Here is a 16,104-nt window from a genome sequence, read left to right as displayed (position 1 = left end):
AATACTTGGTAAGATTTTGTGTTTGCTGTCCCAATCAACTCTGTAAGTGAATCTGATTAAAACTGAAAATTGTATTTTATTTTTTGTCGTTTTTCAGTTTTCTGTTTGTTAGTTTATTTTATTTTTGTTGCTGCTATTTATTCTATTATCCAGTTATTTATTTTGTATATAAGTACTTCTTTTTGTTAGTCTGTGATGTTCATTGTATCTGCAGTAATTGGTGAATGAAATAATATTATTTAAAAAATTAATAAAATAAAATAAAACTGCTCCTCATCATGATGCTGCCTCTACCATGCTTCCCCTCTGGAGGATTTCAACACCGATGTGCAGTTAACACATGAACATGTGCAGCTTTTTGGGTTATTGGGGCTTTTTTTTTTTTGATAAATGTTTTTAGATGTTTTATTTTGAAACTTTGCAGCCTCCTGTCCCATAGAGGGCTTCTTCTCAGGTTTCTGAGGGTGAAGGTTGGAGTTGGAGTCAGATCCACCTGAGAACAAACGTCTGTTTTAACTACAGTGAAGATGTTTCAACAAATTGATTTTTTTTTTCTCCTGACAGGTGAGATGTATCCAGGAACAATAAGTTACCTGTGTGATGACTCCGCCCACACCTGAGCCAACGCCACCCACATTAACTTTATAAAAGACAGACACTCGCACTCTGGATGTAGGAGACGTCGTTAACCTGCAGCAGCACACCTGGGATCCACCTCTCTGAAGCTGACAGGTAAGTTCTGAACCATCAGGACTTCAAGGTGTTTGGGATTTTGATCAAATAAGGAGCTCTAAATTTGAAATATTTACCTGGACTGATTATACGGGAATTTTCACACCTAGTCAGGTAAATTCAGTTCGATTGGGGATCAAAATTGCAACATTCCTTACATTTTCAGCAGCTGCTAAAAAACAGTTCCCCTCCTGGCCTGTGGTGGCGCCTGACCAGGAACCACTGAAGGAAATGACACAAAAACTTCTGAAGAAGATACTGAACACAACTTTCTTCTTCATGAAATGACAACAATGCATTGTAGTCCACTTCCTGCGTTGTTTGGAGCGGTCTGAGGTCTGCTTGGTGTTCACATGTGCATTTAAACCGCTCCAGAGTTCACTTCAACCGGACTGAGACCAAGGTCTATAGGCGGAACAGAGTTAGTTTTTATTACGCATTCACACGTCTCCAACTGAACTGGACTTTCTCAAACGGACCAGAGTTTGATTAAACCGGATTAAGCAGGTCTGGTGTGAACGCAGCCTTGGAGTTTCTCACTAGACTCCCAGCCCACCTGGATCTCACCTGTTTTGTTCTTACCTGTTCTTCTTTCTCCCCACAGATGATTGTGATCAGCTGGTCCAGTCGCCACTGTGATGTTTGTCTCTCGTTGTCTCCGTCTCGTCCTGCGGGACATCCTCTCTCAGTCCTGCCTGCATCACTTCCTGCTGGAGTTTGTAGGCACCGCCCTCTTCCTGTCTGCCAGCCTATCAGCTGTTCTGATAAAGGCTGACCTGGGGTCGACAGGTCCGACCAATCACAGCCGTCCCCCCGAGGGTCCTCCACCCTCTGGGTGTCCCCTGCAGGTTGTGTTGGTCTTTGGTCTATCCGTTGCCATGGCAGCGCTGTCCATGGGTGGAGCAGTTCACCTGAACCCTGCAGTTTCCATAGCGATGGCTCTGACCCTGAGGCTCCGCCTGTGGAGGGCAGCGCTGTACATGATTGGCCAGCTGCTGGGGGGCGTGGCCTCTGCTGCACTCCTGCTGGGGCTGATGGGAGATGTGGCACCTGCTGTGAACCAGGTGAGTGTCCCTCCGACAGCCAATCAGAGAGCATGATCCTCTCTGACTCGCCCGTATGCGTCCAGGTGTCCTCTGGCGTCCGGCTGTACCAGGCCGTCACCGTGGAAACGCTCATCACGCTCCAGCTGGTCCTTGTTGTCATGGTAACCACAGAGCTCTCTCTGCCTGAGGTGGCCACACCTCTGTTGGTCGGTCTGACTGTCAGTCTGGGACACCTGGTGGCTGTAAGTCCCGCCCACTTGTCCGCTGGCCCTTTAAGCAGCCAATCAGCCAATCAGCTTCTGTTTCCTCTTCAGGTCGGCGTCACAGGATGTGGGATGAACCCAGCGCGCTCCTTTGGTCCCGCCGCCGTCACACTCGACTTCAGGAACCACTGGGTCAGCACACACACACACACACACAGATGCGAGTTATCATTTAATGAGTTAATCTAAAGTTTATCTTATTAATCAACTAACGATTAATTGAGCTGCTATTTTTTTAAAAAACCTCAGTTGTAACAAGAAGGCCGATAAAGAAACTACAGCAGGACAGATTTGACCCCCGGGTCTTGAGTTTCACACATGCAATAAACCATTATCTAACATCAATAGTGTAATTTTTGCATTAACTCATCCCTGATTGGTCGCTTCCATTGCAGGTGTTCTGGGCGGGGCCTATTGTGGGGGCGTGTGTGGCCGCCCTCCTCAACGACCTGCTGCTGCGGCCGCGCTGGCGTTGCCCTGGAGATTGGTGGGCGGAGCTAAAACAGCTGCATGTGCTGACAGACAAACAGCAGCAGGGGGCGCTGACACAGCTGCCGTAACACACCTGAGCAGCGAAGAAGCAACAGATCGTCCTCTTCCTCGTCGCCATCATAGTCCAGCTTTCTAAGGAGCTGGACTAAAAATCATCCCGGTCTTCTCCCTAATCTAATTCAGACTTATTCTGATTTAATAATGCTAAAAGATAAACCTCTTTACCTCACACATAAGGACATCAATCCAACTCCAGCTGATTCTTAAAGAAGCAGCAACATCCAGTCAAGAACTTTATGATTTCTAGATTTATTTTTATTATAATGTTTTCAGCATTTTATACAACTATGCATATTATGCAAAATACGCATATGTTATGCACAGTATATATAATGTGTCAGGTGTGTGTCTGAACATGATAATAATAACTGTCAAATATCCAGAAGCTTGTTGTTGCAAATAGCCGGTGCTACATTTCATGAAATATTAGTGGATGTATATGCTTCTATTTGAGCTTGTATGTATAATTTTTAACCAGTGTGGATCAAATCCTTAATAAATTTAAACCTGAGCACCCAATTTATTTATTTTTTTTTAAACGGTTGTTGGTTTTTAAATCATTATTATTATCATAATACGGGGAAATCTGCTGCTTAAAACGGCCGACAAAACAGAGGCTGAGAAATAAAATGGATTATTAACGAGTTCTAAGTATAAAAGATCAACCGAGAACGTTTTACTTTCCAGGATGTTCCTGAACTCACCATCCACAGAAAACTGAACTCGGCAGATAAGCCAGCTTCTAGTTTTATTTTCTATCAGCAGGAAACAGCAGCTCAGAGCGTTAAACACACACCGCCAGCTGTCAGTCATCTGTCAGGACACACACACACACACACACACACACACACACACACACACACCCACACACACACACACACACACACACACACACACACACACACACACACACACACACACACACACAGTGGTGGTGTTATAAAGGCGTGTTATAAAGGCGTGTTGAAGCATCTCTGGTTCAGTCTCCAGACAGGTGAGATGTGTGTGTTCAGGTGTGTGTGTGCGCTGCTGTGTGTCACGGCCAGTGTGTGTCTGAACCTGCTGGAAAAACCAGTGATGTTCAGTGGACCAGCAGGAAGTTTGTTTGGATTCTCCATCGACTTCCACTCCTTCAACAACACGTAAGTTCGTCACTTTACCTGATCTGTTTACCTGAAACGAAGAATAAAATCTTCTTCAGGTGAGTTACAATACCTGGAAAAACATTCTCAGCCATTTTCACTGAAGATCTTCTGAGGTTTGTCTCCACTGGATATCTTCCCCAGTGTATGCTGACCCAGTGGTTCCTTTTTATTCTTGTAACGAAATACATCGCTAAAAACTCATTTTTTAGTGTTGCCACGGATTCTCAGTTTTATTTAGTTTTGGACTTTAACTAGGCCACTACTTGATATATTTTGATCTGGAGCACATTGTAAGAAGGTGACCTCGATCCCAGCCGTCTGCGGCTTCTAACCGGTTTTCTCCAGGATTGTCCTGCGTTTAGTTTACTTCATATTTTACACTAATCTGCTCAGATTAGTGATGGTTTAATCTGAGCAGATCACATTCTTCTGCATGTTTGCTGTGTTTCTTACATGGCTTGAAGCAAACTGCAAACAGGACTTCGAAACTGGGTTCAGTTTTATCTTTTTTCTTTTGTACAAACTTTATGTCCCCAATTTATTTTCATACTTCCGTTTCTTCTATAAATGTCTCATAACTCTGGATTTATTTGGTAATTATGGCGCCATCTAGAGGCTTGCTGTGAAACTGTTGATGTGAAAACATTAGAGTCCAGATTAGAAACACTCAATACATCCTGATGAAAACACTTTCTTCTTGTTGTTGATATTGGGAGTTTGGTAAGTCAAATTCAGCTTTATTTGTGATATATTCCACATTTAACATTTTTAATGTTTTAGTTTAAAATCCATGTGGGTTTTTGTACAACTGGGTATGTTTTACCAAATCTGTTGGCGGGACACCACCTCTGTTGCTGATTTTGCCTAACTGACCACGGGAGGGCTTTGGTCAGAAAGCATGAAGGACATGAGTAGATTTTAAAAGGTCTAGCAATGCATTCTGCATGGGTACAGAAAAAAATTTATTTGCTGCATGCGTCAAAGGTGAAAAATGTGAGAAGAAAGGAAACAGTCTTAATTTTCTTCAAAATAAGGGCATAAATATAAACGGCTATACTTGAACATTCAATACCCAAACCTTCAACACAGATTTTGAACTTTATTCAGCTGAATGTTTACAAAACAACCAAGTAAATTAGCGCTTTAGAATTTGTCCAGAAATATTAATTCAGTGGAAGCTTAGTGCGCTAAATGTTTTCAACTTTAGCAAAAAACAATAAAGTGCTAACTGAAGAATTAGCTCCGCTCTTAGCGCATTAGCTCTGGGTGTAACTGTGATAGTACCAGATCTATCACAATTAGATCTGGAGGGTGAATGAGACGAATAGAGAAGATTCAGATGTGCAAACTGCCGGTGCTCACCGAGAGGTCAGGTCATTTACGGCTGGAAGGAGCTCAGATGCTTTGGTTCTGCAGGTTCTTCGTTGTGATTGGAGCTCCCAAAGCCAACACCAGCCAACCCGGCGTGACAGAGGGAGGGGGCGTGTTTCTGTGCACCTGGTCACCTGATGGAGCCTGTGACATCATCGACTTTGACCTGACAGGTGAGTTTATGATTTGTTCTGCCCAGAATGTATTTAGGAAATTCTGAATGCTTGGACCAGAAATGACCCGTCAGATTTTTACACCTGATGTTCTGATGTTTCCTGCCTCACTCTCCTGTCCTTCACAGGTGATGAGGAGCACAGCCTCTCAGGTCTCAGGTTTCACTCCTTTAAGAGCGGGCAATGGTTTGGAGCTTCTGTTCGCTCAGTCAGCAGCAGATACCTGCTGGTGAGAGAACACTGGGTTCAAAACCTTTCCATATCATGACCCCCCAACCGGCGTAACTCCTGACGGACAATACGACAAAATATGTTCAAGAAATGTTTAATTTTCCATTTGTTTTCCCACTTTTATTTACAATCCAGTAATTATTACTCTAATGTAGCTTCTAATTTTAGTTAGCAATGAGGTCTTAAGTGGAAATTTTTGTCTGATAATGAATTATGACTTCATGAATGTGATGTTGAATATATTACCAGTTAAAATTTTACAATTACCAATTTCTAACAGAATTGGCGTCAAACGTTTGTGGAACAAAAATGTTCATTTGTGCTGCTGTCATTTTAAAGATATTAATAGATATTTCAAGAGATTATAAAAGGTCAACCAGACTCTCACCTTCTTCAAATCAGGCAAAACTGGAGTCAACAACTCGTCTATGCTTATGCAGCAAAAAATGTTTTTTGTGCTGCTTTTGCCTAGAAGATATTAATGAAAGTTTAAAGGTCAAAAGGTCAACCAACTTCTCATACATCACCCAAATCCAACAACATTGGTGTCAATCAACTCGATTATGTTTGTGCCGGTTCGTGCAGCCAAAAACATTTGTTTGTGCTGCTCTTATTTTGAAGATATTAATGAAAGTTTAAAGGTCTCTCCGAACATCACCCAAATCTAACAAAATTGGTGTCAAATTTCTGTGCTCGTTTGTGCAGAAATTTTTTTATTTGGTTTGTGCTGCATTTATTTTGAAGATTCTGTTGATGACATCTTTTTACCACTGGAAAGATTTTAAATGCATTTTTTTCCTCATCTTCCATCCAGCTTTCTGAGGACCTCTAGCGCCCTCTGGCGGCCTCATTTTGAAAAACACTGCACTACAACATGACTGGCACCTTCGACTCAGCAGGACTTGTGATTTGTGATGTTTTTAATGGAAATAAAGACTTCCTGTGTGTTTCTCCATTTCCAGGCGTGTGCGCCACTCTTTCATTGGAACGTCAACCAGCAAGAGGCAGAGTCAGGGAAAACACCTGTGGGAAATTGTCTCCTATTGGACCAAATGACCAGGAGCGCCACACCTTTCTCTCCCTGCAGAGGAACCTTGATGGAGGACGACTACACGCAGAGGAGAAACAGTAAGGAAGGAAAACCTTAAACCGTAAACTGTCTGAAAGGCTGAAACTGTCTTTTGTTGTCTAGGAAACGATCAGCGCTACTGCGAGGTTGGCTTCAGCGCCGACATCACCAAGGTGATGTGGTCTTCCTGTTTCCTTTCTAGGATTCGGACGTTCATTAGAGTTGTGTAGTAACTAGTTACATTTACTCAATTAAATTTACTTGAGTAACCTTTCTGAAAAGAAAAAAATAGTTTTAGGATTGTTTTTACTACGGTGCACTTTTTACTTTTACCTTCGTAGTTTTATTTTTGAAGTATTTCTACTCTTACTTGAGTAAAAAGTCTGGATTTCTACCCACTGAATAAAAAACAAACATGTTTTAAGCAAAAATTCACCAGACACAGACACACACCTGCAGTTTTTGTTAAAGTTTCATACGTTTTTTATTTTTTATTTAAAGTGATTTAGAAACATTGTCTTTTGCCTGATTTTATTTTTTTGTTTCTTACATGAATTATTGTCATTTTTGTCTTTAAAATAGCCACATTTCAACTTTACTTAATATTTTGATTATGTAATTTTTAAATATTAAATGATTAATTTTATTAGTTAGACTTTTTACAAAATACTTTTGACTTGAGTGAAAATATGTTGAGGTGGAACTTTTAGTTGAGTACAACTTTTGGTTTTTCTACCTCTGATGTTCATGTAATCTTAATTAAAGTTTCATAAGTTTTTAAGGATTTCTGTAGAATTTTATGAGTTTTTCTTTCGATTTTAGCATCTTTTCCTCTCAGTCTCGGTCCAGGATATACCTGACCAGTTCCATCAGCTGAAAACTTTTCACTCAACAAATGATCAGATGAAGGATCTGGACTTGCTGCAAGTTTATAAAGACTTGATTTCAGATGCTGTTCGTCTACTGGAAAGAACTTTTTGAGTCTGAAACGGTTTTATCCTCAATTTGTCCAGTTTTCCAAGGAATTTTAGAGAATTCTGTCTTGGAGTAACTTTAAAAGATATAAAGAAAAATTTGCTTCCTAAGAATGAAGCTATAAAGAAACTGAGGATGTATCTAAACCTTTAAACAGGATTGATGATGCTAACTTTAGCCCTCTGTGTTTAGGACGGTCGGTTGGTGCTTGGAGCTCCAGGAAGCTTCTACTTCCAGGGTAAGGGAGACCTCTGCTGGCTGGTGGTTGTAACTACATCAGTTTACAAATGGTATTGGGGAAGGTTTCCTGTTCAGGCTGAATGGTGTGACTAAGGATAATTAAATATCTGAAGTTAATCCAGCAGTATAGCCTCAAGAAGACCAGTTTAACAGCAATAAACAGTTGTTTTAATCAGCTGGATGTGAGTGAACATGAAACAGGGTGCAGAAATCCTGCCGTTAGAGTGACGCCTTTAAGTGGAATGATTTTCTATAAGGTTTTACTCACTGCGGATTTCAGGTCAGGTGATCACAGTGGGTGTCAGTGACATCATCAAAAGTGGACTGAGCAATGGACCCATCCAGTATGTGGCTGGAATCCACCAGTCAAATGAGCAGGGAGATTACGACCTTTACCGAGGTGAGGACACATTATGCTGAAATCCTTTGAAAAAGGGCTTTTATTCTGAAAGGCTGGGCTTTGGTATTTAAATAGATTTTTTAGTAAAGGGATGTAAGATTGTTTCTGAACTGTCAAAAAGTTCACAAAAGTACCATCAAAAACCTGAAACATACTGTATTTCATGTGGTAATCAGATTTTATTTTGAAGGGCTGGCGATATTTATGCAAATCTCCCAGCAGAAAGAGACCAGTGTTTTGAAACTAGAACAAAATGGTCCAGATAATCTTTAAAACATGCACAAAGAAATATCTGCATCTGAAGGTTTTTAGCAGAAGACGGTTTCTTCAGATGTCTTTATGGAAGCGCAAAGTCACATGAGAAAAACTAAAAAGTTGTTTTTTTGATTCTGAAAGTCTTTCCTGCTCTGTTGTGCAGCACATATTGTAGTTATTTTATAAAAACAGATGAAGTGTAATTTATTTCTACACGTCTTTTTGTCAGGTTACTCAGTGGCCAGTGGTTTGTTGACTGGAGACAACATAACAGGTAAGTAAATCTAGTTTAATGTAATCTAGTGTGATTTTTCTTTTCCTAACCTTTTTGCTTGTATTCACCAGATTATGTGGTCGGGGTTCCAAATGACAGGAACACGGCAGGAACAGTAAGTTTTTCCCATGTTGTTTGGGTTGTAGTGAACTGACTCTGATGAAGGCGATGCTCAGTGAGACTCTAATGTTGGTCTGCTCTACCAGGTGAAGATCTATGACGGCAGGATGGCCGGCTCTCTGACAGTTCACTACACCTTCCCTGGGACTCAGGTGAAAACTCAAACTGTTCTGCTCTGTTTGGATGCTGATGAACTGGAGCTAAGATGTCTCTGTCTCCTGCAGGTGGCGTCCTACTTTGGTCACAGTGTCGCCGTGGCGGACGTCAACAGTGATGGGTGAGAAGGAACACATCTGGCAGATTTACTGTTTTTCTGAAAAGATGGAGGCTGGATCCATTTTCTGGTGTGACTTTGGCTGTGTTGTTGGTTTTGGTGCAGTCTGGACGATGTGCTGATCGGAGCTCCTCTCTTCATGGACAGAGTGATGGGGCAGCTGCAGGAAAGAGGGCAGGTCTGAACACTGAGTCCAAGTCATCCTTAAGTCTCATATTTCAGTCTGTCTGTCAGCTTTTCAGTGTCTTTGCTGTTTTATTTCAAAATGCTTCACAGGCAATAGTCTTCAACATCATTCGCATTGACTGGTTTGAACAAACATCCTTAGTTATGTCCTTTTCGTCATCCATCCATCCAGGGTAATGATACTTTCCAGTTCATTCTGGAGTATCACAACGTATTCTCATGTAGTCTGTCCAGAATGTTCTTGGAAAATCTCCAAAACAATGCATTTGTTATTCTTGACCTTATCAACAGACATGCTGAGTTTTAAGTGAATTTCTTTGCTTGTTTCAGGATAAACCGTCAATCTGAATGTTTCTTTGTTTAGGTCCTTTTATACCTGCAGAAGAAAAAGTCCTCCTTCTCCTCACAGCCTGACCAATCACTGATCGGTCAGTCAATCTATGGCCGGTTTGGCTCCGCCCTCTCCGTGCTGGGTGACCTGGACATGGATGGTTACCAAGGTAACCAAATATCCAGCTTCTCAACATAATAAACCTTCTAGCTTCAGGGGGCTAATCCAATGCTATCCCTCTGTGTGCAGACATTGCTGTTGGGGCTCCATGGTCAGATGGAGGTGGTGGCCAGGTGTTTATCTACCTGGGCAACAGCAACGGCCTGTCAGCTACACCCTCGCAAATTATTAACAGCCCATTATCTAGCAGCAGCTCAGCATTTGGATTTTCTCTCAGGTCAGGTGTGGATCTCGATGGGAACGGATACCCAGGTATGTTCAGGAGCTCCGGCTTATTGCTTAATAATTACTGATCAATAACCAGCTGCTGCTTGTGTGTTTGCAGATCTGCTGGTTGGAGCATGGGCTGCAGACCAAGCCTTTCTCTACAGGTTTCTCTTCAGTTTCAATTTTTTTACAAAAGAATTTCATGTTTTAAACCGCTAACATTGAGCAAGGTTATTTAATAAGATCATTGTCAATAGTCCAGTTTTGATTTTCTGATAAGCCCTTGTGTTTTCTCCTTCCCCATAAGGAAAACTGCCTTCAGTGTTGCTACTTCACTCCAGTAAACTTTGGGTTTGTGTGTTCAGGTCTCAGGCTGTGATCCGGTCCAGAGTTTCTGTCTCACTGCTACCAGACTTCCTGAATCCAGATGTTAAACTGTGTCATCACAAAACCACACCAGTTTCATGGTAATTAAGCAACTATTCAAGAGTTTTCATCAACTTGGACTTTTAAACCAAGAACCACAAACTTTACTCAGTTTGTCTAAAGTCAGGTGCTCCTGGCCAGGTTTGAGGGAAAATTGTGATAATTCTGCTCAGTCAATTTTAAACCATGACAGTTCAGTACAATCCAAGGCTCCACAATCACATGTTAGTATATGCAGTTAGTTTCTGATTGGTTTGACCTTTCCCAGTGTAAGGTTTTTAAATACCTTCTCATTGCCCAGTTCTGTTTCCAGTTTAGACTTGGTTTAATATAATGATACAAGAGTCTTGGTTCAGAACAAGCCACATGAATTGCCAACTGAACATCTCTCAGCATACACATGTGGGGATTTATCTAACTCAGAGATCGATATCTAATGTAGATGTAGGTAAATTCAAACTCTTGTGGATAAGAAACAGATAAACCACCTCAAGAATCTTCTGGAAACCAGTTCTGTTACTTCAAGCACCAGTTCTATCAATGGTTAGATTTTCTGAATATCTGTTGAGGTCTTATTGTCTAAAGATCAGTCTCTTTTTATGTTCCCTTAACTCATATAGTCAGTGTTTTCATGAAAAGAGGCATTTCTACACTTTAACCAGAGCTGACAAAGCTAAAACTTCTCTGAAACAAAAATGTAAACTCAGCTTCCCTGCAGTAGGTGATGGGAGGTTTATTCCTGTATATATTTCCTACATGAGTATCAGTATAAGTATCTAAAATGCTCTTTGTGCAGAGATAACCCATTTGAGTGTTAAAGATGTTAGAATGAGCTTCAATATAAAGTCATATGTCATCTGCATATCGTTAAATGTCAGGATGTTATTATTTTTTGCAGAGAAGAAATATCTGATAAATCTATCTGCATTTCTGTTGGTGTATCTCCTCAGTTTTGCTGTCCGAATGTGTGTCCATGTCTCTGGTCACAGAATCCCTCAGCAGACAGGTAAAGGTGTCTTTAGGGGTATTTCAGAATATGTTAATGTCAGTAATATAATTCTGTCTGTCTGCTGGCTGGTGGTGGCAGCTCTAAGAGGGGAGCTACACCTGGACACGATGAAGCAGCCACTGGCACGAAGAATTCTGCTGCTGTCAAACAATCAGCCTCAGACGTCAATGGAGCTGTTTGTGGAGAGGCAGGTGGGCCTGGCCTGTACCAATCACACAGCATACCTGAGGGTGAGTGGACAAACTAATTACATGAGCTCAGTCACACCTGTATCTGCTACAGGTGGAATCAATGTTGTAGAGACCTGAGCTCTTTGAATTGTCACATCATGGAGACATGGTTGAGGTTTGATAGTAATGTTGGTGCAGAATCTTTACACTGTTCTGTTTGTGTGTTTAGTCTGAAGAAGAAGTTCGGGATAAACTGAGTCCGATCTTCATCACTGCTGAGATCAGCCTCCTCATCCCTACCCAGAATGCTCTGCTGCATGGTCAGACACACTCAACAGTCCAGGTGAGGCAGCCTACTTCCTGCCAGAGGAGGAACTGAACCCAGGACCAGAGTTTAAAGATAACCACAGTGTCTGTGTGTCTTGTAGAGTCGTTTGATTCTGGACTGTGGGGATGATAACATTTGCATTCCTGACCTGAAGCTGAGCGCTAAACCGTGAGTCAACAAGATATTGATGAGAAAATCGACTAAGAATTTCAGTAATTGGAAGGCAGCCTGCAAAATACTTACACATAAAGACGGAACAGCCACAGAAATAACTATATCATCAGCATATAAATGCATCCCTGATTTAAATCTGCTTAGTGGCTAAAGAACTGAAGTGCTGACATATTGTTTTGTGTGTGTCTCATGGTGTGTGATGTTAGTGTGTCAGACAGCGTGTTGATCGGAGACGATCAGTCCCTGTTGTTGTTGGTATCGGCTACAAACGATGGCGAGGGCGCGTATGAGACCGAGCTGGTGGTCCAACTCCCTGAACACGCACACTTCCAGAGCTGTCAGGTGAGAGCTCTGGAGGGCGCTGGCCAGCTGGTGAAGGCCAACATGCTGTTCATCAACTGACATTGATGTTATTGATGACATTGATTTTATTGATGATTCTGGCTTGTAGATCAGGAATAAGGGCCCCAGTTCTGTCAATGCCCGACTGACTGCGGACTTCCCTTCTACCTGGCGACATCACTTCCTGATATACTGATAAAAATGAACCACTTCAATAGCCAATAAGAACAGTCCTGTCGGGTTTTACTTTGCAGGGTGAAAACCGACTGGTGTGTGTTCAGAGGAAAGAAAACCAGACGGTTGTTGTCACCTGTGACCTCGGGAACCCAATGAAACACAGACAGAAAGTGAGTGAATCTCCAATTCCTCTAAACCAGAGGTGGATCAGTTTCAACCTAAAGGTTTCAAACATCTGATTCAAATCATAAAATTATCTTCCAAATGTGGTTAAGAAGGAAAACATCTAAACGATGCAGAACTTCAGACCTGGAGGTTTGGAGTTGCTAACCTCTGCTGTAAGACCTGTAGCACTCAATCTGCTAAGCAGAGTCTAATCTTCAGTCCAGTGGGATTGGAGTCAAACCAATCATAGGAAATCATAGGCGAAGAACAATCCTTTAGTGATTGTGGCTCCTTTACCTGCAGATCCAGACTGGTCTTCTCTTCAGCGTTGGAAACCTGGAGGAGGTGGAGAGTCACATCACCTTCAGCCTAAGAGTACGAAGGTACAAACTCCGCTGGTACCCTGGGTTTACTGCTGAAAGCTCATATTCCTTTGTCTTACTCTCTGTCCACCTTTCTGTACCAGTAAGAACTCCGTGAACTCCAGCAGTAACCATGTGACAGTGAAGGTTCAGGTGAAGGCTGAGGCCACGCTGAAGATCAGAGGGTATAACTCAAAACTTTTCTGGATATAATACCAGATATCCAGATTGACTGCAGTAAGGTCTTGGTTTCTCTGCAGGGGGTCCGTCCCTCCAGAAATCCTCTTGCCCCACCCGGACTGGCAGCCTGTAGGTAACCCTGGAAGTCTGGAGGAAGTCGGGCCACTGATGGAGCACGTGTATGAGGTAAGGTTAACGTCTGGTAATGAGGGATATTAACAGGACTTGGAAGAAACAAGACCAGCATTGGACACAGCACATAAAACTGATTTGGTGGGAGGTTATCCAGTTCAGAGAGTCAGGCCTGGTCAGGTAGACTTCAAGTGAACATTTCTGCCATGTCTTGTTGAGAACCCACTGCTTGATGTTGCTTTGACTTATCTTTGGAGGCATTAGGACCTGAACATGAGGTAGAGCAGTAGGAGCTCTGCTGGTTTGCTGCTGGAAGTCTAGGTTCTGGTGGATCTGAACCTCCAGTCACCAGCTGGTGAAGGCCCAACATGCTGTTCATCAAATGACATTGATGTTATTGATGATTCTGGTTTGTAGATCAGGAATCAGGGCCCCAGTTCTGTCAATGCCCGATTGACCGTGGACTTCCCTTCTACCTGGCGACATCACTTCCTGCTCTACGTCATCTCCACCCCGTCAGAAGAGTCCTTGAGTTGTCAGACAGTGAACACATCAGAGGTGATGCCTTTAGAGGTAAAACAACGTCACGTTACTTTTTATTAATTAACCCTCACCTGTCTACAGCTCACCTGTCTTACTTTCACCTGTCTACAGCTCGTAGGTAATGCCAGTCTTGCTGCAGTTTCTCAACCCATCCAGCAGGAGGAGACAAACTCACTCAGACAAACCATCCATGTGGTGAAAACAGTTTTGCTCCTTTATAGTCGCTTTATGAAAGTCACTAATCTGTGATAACTCCTTCCTCTGCACACCTGAACACACCTTCAAGTTACTAAGAAATATTACAGGTGTGCGTTTCCCTGATCTGAGGCTGAGTTATGTTTGTTTCAGAACTGCAGCAGCAGTGAGACGGGGTGTGTCCGGTTTGAGTGTGATGTCATGGATTTGGGGCGGGGCTTTAGCGCTGTGGTAAAAATCTCAGCTCGACTTAATTTGCACACACTCACACAGGTATGTCTGAACACACACACACACACACACACACACACACACACACACACACACACATGCAGGTGAGGGTTCTGTTGTCATTTTGTGTTTTGTCCTTCAGACCTCCTACCTGAACTATGACCTAATTTCTTCTGCCTCTTATGATGTCATCAGCGCACCATCAAAGGTCCAACCACTGCTGCTTACGAGTGGACACACACAGGTAATCAATAACCATTAAATCAATAAATAATATCCAGCAGAACCCAGAAGAGTGTGTGTGTGTGTGTGTGTGTGTGTGTGTGTGTGTGTGTGTGTGTGTGTGTGTGTGTGTGTGTGTGTGTGTGTGTGTGTGTGTGTGTGTGTGCAGGCTCAGCTCAGTGTGGTGTGGCGTTCACCTGATGGAGAGAAACCTGTTCCTATTGGCTACATCATTCTGTCAATCATCTTTGGACTCCTCCTCCTCTGCCTGCTCTGCTTCATCTTCTGGAAGGTATCAATCAATCAATCAATCAATCAATCAATCAATCAATCAATCAATCAATCAATTTGCTTTTCAGCAGGTTCCCTTATTATGTTTAATTAATGAGTTTCTAGTTGAATCAGTGATGTTTTGGTTTAATTTTTGGTTTAAGCTGTTGCTCTGACCTTTGACCTTCTGTTCAGTCAGAAGGTTTTGGTGCAGAACTTGGTGGCGGTGAAGCTCACAGTATTGTTTTTAAGTTGTTCTCCACACGACAAGTCCACACCCCTCCGTCTTGTTAGGGTTTCCTCCGTCTTTATGTGTGTGTGTGTGTGTGCGTGTGTGTGCGTGCGTGCGTGTGTGTTTGTGTGTGTGCGTGTGTTTGTGTGTGTGCGTGTGTGTAGCTGGGCTTCTTCAGGCGCACCAGACCCCCCACTGATGATGATGATGATGGTGATGAAGACGATGGAGAGCAGCAACTGGCTGAGGAGAGTCACATGACTGAGTAACACGTCTTCGCCTGAAGCTCCAACCAGCTCTTCATGCCTTACAAAATGTTTCACTGTTGCTTTAAATGATCAGCCCTAAATAATTGAGCTCAGAGATCCGATTGGTCCAGATGCTCCTAGCAGAACCCTTCACTCTCAGGCATGAAACTTACTCTCATTTTGTTCTTTGGATACAACCCACAATGCAACTGTGACTTATTTAAGTGAACAATATTACATTGCTTATGAAGTAAACTTTGAAAGTATGTATTAAGACGTATATTTTGTGTTTGCTTGTATCAGTTTTATATTTAACCATTTTTCCATCTTTATCATTTCTTTTGTTCATTAATTGTGATAAAACACAAAAGCCAGAAGTCAGACAGTTACAGTCACTCTGGTCTGCCTGCAGCATTTTATTAAATTCTCGTTTTATGACATAAATGAATAAAACTGGAATGAAGTGAATGAATGTACTGTAATTTTATTGACTGTATGAGCTGTTGTCACTAATTTTAACCACCAGATGGCAGTGTTTTTCTCAAGATGTCTATTGATTTGTCTATGTGTGTTGGGTTGGACTGAATAAATAACTGCATTTATCTATGACAGCTTTCTCAGTCACTTTTGTGTGTTTTTAGAACAATTGGTAACAACTGAACGACCTAGTTGCC

The 16,104-nt window shown here is 42.2% G+C and overlaps 2 protein-coding genes across 3 annotated transcripts; both read left to right on the top strand.

Annotated features, from left to right (window-relative positions):
- Positions 1-912: 912 nt before the first annotated feature.
- On the top strand, positions 913-3,112 carry LOC106933667 (aquaporin-1-like). 2 transcript variants are annotated; one of them, XM_088007945.1, is made up of 4 exons: positions 914-1,796; positions 1,862-2,020; positions 2,093-2,173; positions 2,437-3,112. In XM_088007945.1, the coding sequence occupies exons 1-4, from the start codon at positions 1,371-1,373 to the stop codon at positions 2,599-2,601; spliced, it is 831 nt and encodes a 276-aa protein (XP_087864071.1). In that variant the 5' UTR covers positions 914-1,370; the 3' UTR covers positions 2,602-3,112. The 2 variants fall into 2 exon arrangements, with proteins under 2 accessions (XP_087864070.1, XP_087864071.1); XM_088007944.1 differs by having other exon boundaries at positions 913-1,796; positions 1,862-2,173.
- Positions 3,113-3,417: 305 nt separating this feature from the next.
- Positions 3,418-16,039, top strand: itga2b (integrin, alpha 2b). Its single transcript, XM_015012278.2, has 31 exons — positions 3,418-3,735; positions 5,155-5,282; positions 5,411-5,511; positions 6,476-6,641; positions 6,706-6,755; positions 7,750-7,795; positions 8,078-8,197; positions 8,682-8,726; positions 8,798-8,841; positions 8,933-8,998; positions 9,071-9,123; positions 9,226-9,298; positions 9,671-9,806; positions 9,887-10,069; positions 10,143-10,188; positions 10,390-10,491; positions 11,401-11,456; positions 11,538-11,689; positions 11,859-11,972; positions 12,058-12,125; positions 12,338-12,473; positions 12,728-12,820; positions 13,119-13,198; positions 13,282-13,362; positions 13,438-13,543; positions 13,907-14,062; positions 14,144-14,227; positions 14,381-14,500; positions 14,601-14,702; positions 14,850-14,972; positions 15,347-16,039. The coding sequence occupies exons 1-31, from the start codon at positions 3,593-3,595 to the stop codon at positions 15,449-15,451; spliced, it is 3,078 nt and encodes a 1,025-aa protein (XP_014867764.2). The 5' UTR covers positions 3,418-3,592; the 3' UTR covers positions 15,452-16,039.
- The last annotated feature ends 65 nt before the right edge of the window (positions 16,040-16,104 follow it).

Source organism: Poecilia mexicana, unplaced genomic scaffold (assembly GCF_051168715.1).
Source record: "Poecilia mexicana isolate PSO_F unplaced genomic scaffold, ASM5116871v1 scaffold_8, whole genome shotgun sequence".
NCBI lineage: Eukaryota > Metazoa > Chordata > Actinopteri > Cyprinodontiformes > Poeciliidae > Poecilia > Poecilia mexicana.
Note: the sequence above shows the minus strand (reverse complement) of the source record. Positions and strands in the feature narration are given on the sequence as shown.

Coding starts and splice junctions, on each gene's coding strand:
- LOC106933667 (XM_088007944.1), top strand. CDS start 1,371: ATGTTTGTCTCTCGTTGTCTCCGTCTCGTCCTGCGGGACATCCTCTCT. Junction 1,797..1,861: donor TGGCACCTGCTGTGAACCAG/GTGAGTGTCCCT, acceptor GTATGCGTCCAG/GTGTCCTCTGGCGTCCGGCT. Junction 2,174..2,436: donor TCGACTTCAGGAACCACTGG/GTCAGCACACAC, acceptor CTTCCATTGCAG/GTGTTCTGGGCGGGGCCTAT.
- itga2b (XM_015012278.2), top strand. CDS start 3,593: ATGTGTGTGTTCAGGTGTGTGTGTGCGCTGCTGTGTGTCACGGCCAGT. Junction 10,492..11,400: donor AAAACCACACCAGTTTCATG/GTAATTAAGCAA, acceptor GTATCTCCTCAG/TTTTGCTGTCCGAATGTGTG. Junction 11,690..11,858: donor ATCACACAGCATACCTGAGG/GTGAGTGGACAA, acceptor TTGTGTGTTTAG/TCTGAAGAAGAAGTTCGGGA.